General features: G+C 51.4%; 1 protein-coding gene across 1 annotated transcript in view; it reads right to left on the bottom strand.

The window, feature by feature from the left end:
* Positions 1 to 5,000, bottom strand: part of cspg5a (chondroitin sulfate proteoglycan 5a) — a 41,681-nt gene that overhangs the window by 24,186 nt on the left and 12,495 nt on the right. The window contains 3 exon segments of the mRNA XM_079344903.1: positions 2,168 to 2,622; positions 2,624 to 2,839; positions 2,841 to 3,160. Of these exon segments, the coding sequence (XP_079201029.1) occupies positions 2,168 to 2,622; positions 2,624 to 2,839; positions 2,841 to 3,160 (991 nt within the window).

The raw sequence follows: 5,000 nt of genomic DNA, 5'->3' as shown, positions 1-5,000 counted from the left end.
TCTGAGGTCAGTAAACAGCTCTTCAAAGGGTCATGTGTTTTACTGCAGCGGGGCGAAAGGGCGCCACATTCATCCTGCTGTAATCGAATCGGCCTTGATGTACGACGCAGCTCCACCAACACGCACGCAGGGACTCACGGATCCACATGTGCACGCAAACTCAGTCTCATGTGCATCCAGAAGGCATGTCCACACACACACACACACACACACACACACACACACACACACACACACACACACACAGAGGAACATATTGGAGCTCATCTGTGCCAGCGCTCCAGTGACCCATATTGCTCCTCTGCCCAGCAGTGAAACGCCGCTCGCTCTCTCTGCAGCCTCACACTCAGGAGCTTCATCATTGCTAATATCTGCTGACTGGGGGAGCAAAGACGTGCCCCAAATATCTGGAGCACGCCGTCTGCTTAGCAAGATTCATTTTCCTGTCCGACTGTGCGAGGAAAGCCAATGAGATTACAGCAGATACACAGTACATTTGTTGTCCATACTGAAACTATCTGCGCTAACTTCTCAGAGCACACAATCCTTTTAAGCTTCTCAGTGTTTGGTGTCGTTCTGTCTCAGATGTGTCTGATGTTTCAGACGTGTGTGTGTGTGTGTGTGTGTGTGTGTGTGTGTGTGTGCAGCTGTTGGCCGATCGTCATTCCTGCATACATTTGCATTTAAATCCTCGCTGCTGCTCGCTAATTGGAAGCCTCCCCCGACTGATGGTTCGGTGAATTTCAGTCCTGATTACGGGGAAACTGTATGTGAGATCATCCTGAGATGTCGAGCCTGTGTTTACGTTTAGCGATAGCGCACACACACACGCACACGCACACACACACACACGCACACACACTGAAAAGAAAAAAATATTCTCTCTGATAAAACATTTCAAAATTAGAAAAAGCTTTCCAACACATCATACCCTCCACCATCTGCATCATCTGTAATCCTGAACGCACAATCGTCCTCTGGCTCAGATCGGGATGTTTTGATCAACAGATGCACTGTGGGCGTCGACTTTCAGACGCATCGGCAGAGAATTTATATGGAGCTTGAACTCCTCTGGGGCTTAAACCATATTATCATAAATAATTCTGATAATCCGTTGGACTTCTGACCTCCACCTAGATTCATGGCCGTCGCAGCACAGTGGGATGGATGGATCCAGATCGTGGCTGTAAGCTTGTTAGTTGTGTATGTAGGTTGTGTGAGAGGTGGTGTGTTTCTGCAGTGTCAATGCAGCTTTTTGTTACCATCCGTTTTCTCCATGTGGAGTTAGCACTCCTGCTAACTCCCGCTAGCTCCTGCTACTGTAGTTGAGCTCGTTGCCTACAGTAACGTTGATATTTGTTTCACCCTCCACCTGTCTGTTCTCATATCTTCATTCACGCCTCTGCTCTGCATTTTCCAAGTCTCAGAACGGTCCGAGCCAAGATCAGCTCAGGTCGAAATCCGCCTGAGACAGAAACCTCATCTCGAGTCTCCCTCTGCCCCGCCTCCAGTCCATCCAGACGGACCGGCCTGCAAGCCGACATCCACTCCCTCCCAACATCCAAACATCTGTCTCAACGTTCAAAATACTCGCTTTATATTCAACGTTTGAAATGCATGTCATTACCTCAAGAGGCGCCGCCAGCTTCGACAGTTATCTATGCACACAGGGACATGGCAGCAGCATTTTATTCTGCTGTGTTGGTTGCACAGGTGAATATATGTCAGGTGTGAATGAGCAGGAAGCCGAAGAAGAAAACTTGCTCGAGTTTCTCGGTATCTGTTCGTGTCTTCGCTCGCTGCCTGTGTTTTTGTGTATGTGCAAAAAGGAAACCTAAAAACAGGATCTGAGCACTCTGGCAGCAGTTTGGATGTTTCCTCATAAAACTCTCTCGTTAAAATAACAATAATGCACTGGTTTGTGTTCTGAGCTTTTCCACATGTTCCCGTGCGATGAGAGCAGAAAGTTATGAATCTCGAGTTTCACCGAGCCGTGCACATCACGTGGCAGAGCGTTTTATTTTATATGCTGGTGTCTGATGGCGTCCAACGAGCCCCGAGGTTAACCCTTCGTTTCCCTGGACTTCACAAACATGTGTTTAGTATCTCTAAGCTCAGGTTTGAATGAACCAGGTGTGCTGGGTTTGTGTTTTGTGTCTGGTCTTACCTGCAGAAGACTCCCATGCCCTCCAGCAGGTAACACTGTCCTCCATTGAAGCAGTAGTTTGGCAGCATGTCGCAGGGCGAGCGGCAGCTTCCGTTCACCATCTGATAGCCGACGCGGCATCCGCCCATCCCGTCTGAGCCGTCCACTGGTGCAGCCGCTGGAGGGGCGCCCACAGGGATGTTTGGAAGTGGAGCTCCTGCACCAGGAAGTGCCGCCCCCGGGTTGAACGAGCCTGAAGCAGGGGCCCTGGGCTTGGAGCGAGCAGGAGACCCCGCGGCGAGCCGCAGGTCTTCATCTGTCTCGTAGGCGTCGGTCGTTGTGCTGTAGGTGTACTCGTCAGCGGTCGGGGACACACCGTCCTCGTACGGGGTGAGGTAGTCGTAGTTGTCCGGCATCGCCCAGGAGGTAGGATCTCCGCCCTGCAGCTCGTGGGCCAGTGAGGAAGGAGAGGGGGGGGGCCAGGTCGAGGCTTCGGCCACGAGAGGACGGGTCGAAAAAGTCCACGTGGAGGATGTCTGGGTTGGAGGGGTTGGTGGCAGGCGGGGCTGTGGTGGTGAAGAGGCGATCCAGGTCGAACACGGCGGTGTCCTTGGCGTGAATCCAAGGAGGGTCAGTGTGTGGAAGACGCTCCTCCTCCTCCTCCTCCTCCTCCTCTTCCTCAACCTCCAACACCTTGGGACTCATGTGGGCTGCTGGGTATCAGGTGCTCCGTCTCAGCGGAGTCGGGGCTGATCTGAGGAGGAGCTGCCACTCCCACCTCCTCCTCCTCCTGCACCGCAGGAACCACCGATTCTGCGAACATGCCGCTGCTCTGATCCTCCTCCTCGCCTGCACGGGGAATCCTGCCCGCCCTCGGGGTCACAGTGCTGACAGGGTCAGGATTGGCTGAGACGCTAGCTTCATTGACCTTGATTGGCCCCTCCTCCACGTTAAGCAGCGAGGTCACATTGGCCACGCTCTCCGTCTCCGTGGCGTTGGTCCCAACAGTGTTTCCTACAACAACATAAAAACAGAGAAAAAAGATTGATAGATGGATAAAGGCAAAAAGAAACAGATTTCTTCCACAGAGACAGAAAAAACCTGAAATTGGCTCCAATGACTCGGAGGAACTCTGGACCGGTTACTGGGCTGCACGGCTCGTTAATCAGACGTGCAGAGCTGGAAGACGGCTCATGACTTTCTAACGAATCATAAACTGTGAAATACGTCAGGGGGTTCGACCACGGCTGATTTCTTCATCCTCATCATCCTTTCACTGCTGAATTAAAGTTATCAAATTAAACTTGATCTGGTGTAATCAAAGTGACTTCTTCAGACTTTTACTTTGGAGCCAGTTTTGAACGTCCTCTCAAGACTTTAATGTCTTATTTTGAGTCATGTTAGGGTTAAGGTCAGATTCAGCCTTAAAACTCTGGACCGCACGGCGTCAAATCCCACCTCTTGGAAGCACGCCAGGGCCGAGGGAGTGTAGCGTGCTCGAGCCTGGATCGGAGCTCTCACACTCGTCGAACAAACCGGACTTTAGAGGTGAAACCGTCTCAAACTGAAACACAGGAGCTAGACTGGGCTCGTGAGTGTTTGTATCTGAACTACAAACACCAGCTGGCTCCAGCCTCATGAATACGTGGTCCACCGCCGCACGGTGACGTCACAGACCGGCGTCTCGGAGCGTCCTGAGACGGACAGAGCGGGCTCAAGGAGTAAAAACAAATTAAAATGAGACGTGATTGGCTGTGTGCTTATCCCCCGGTCGATTACTTCATCCCAGGGCGGCTTGTTGAGTCATGAAGAAAGCTGCTTTACGGGGTGCTCCCCCCCCCCCCCTTTGGATTAAAGGAATAATTCACTAATGTACTTGAACGGTGCAGAGCTGCAGGATTAGGGATTATGGGGGTTTGAGAGGGAAGGGATTGGGAGACGTTGGGGGTTTCCCCGCAGGAGGGGAAGTGATGATCTTGAGGAGACAGACAAAGCAGAGTCTGGAACATGTGTGCAAAAGACAAAAGATACGTTTCCTCAAGAGCAACAAATAAAAGAATAAAACGTTTTTCTCTGCTGATTAGATCTTCTCTGTGCGAGCGAGCAAACGGCGAACATGCACGAGATTTGAAAGAGAGAAGAACTCATAAAAAGACGAAAAATCTTCTCAGATTTAAAGACTTCTTTGAAGATTTTTAAAAGTCGAGGTTTCATGCATTGCTCGCCATTCCCACGACTGCCACCAGATACAGCTGCCTCCCTTGAAGTTTCTGCAGTGATTTAAGTCGTAACTGAAAACTTTAGTTAAGATGGAGAGCAAGCAGACGACTTCCCTTCCTCCCAACCTCAGACTTTGAGAGGTCATACTATGCCATAACAGCGAGCGGGCGGGCGGGCGGGCATCTTGTTTCAGTGAGGACGCGATGACACCAGGAGTACGCTCAAGGGGCTTTCCAGAACCTGTGTCGAGAGAACAGCCAATCACAGAGCTTCCTCTCACCAGCATGTCGAAGAGGAAGAGCATCTCCGTGTCGTGTCAGGGCGTTAAGAGAGCGCCGACGCCTCGTGGCTAAATAAGAGCTGGAGACAAATCCAGCTGTTGTTGGTGCGAGAGGCGGAGTTAAACACTGGACTGTTCGTCAGCCAATCACAGAGCTGATTTCACATTCACACCTACGGGTCGTTCAGAGTCAGCAGGTGACCGGCGTGTGTTTGGACTGGAAGCCGGAGAGAAGCCACGCCATGCACGGGGAGAACACGCAGACTCCACACAGGGGGATTCAAACCAGCAACCTCCTCAATGTGAGGCGAGAAACAGACTCACAAACCGTCTCTCGGCCTTTTCCTGGGACTT

The sequence above is a fragment of the Symphodus melops genome (genome assembly GCF_947650265.1).
Source record: "Symphodus melops genome assembly, chromosome: 5".
Taxonomy (NCBI): domain Eukaryota; kingdom Metazoa; phylum Chordata; class Actinopteri; order Labriformes; family Labridae; genus Symphodus; species Symphodus melops.
This window is presented reverse-complemented; position numbering and strand designations above follow the sequence as displayed.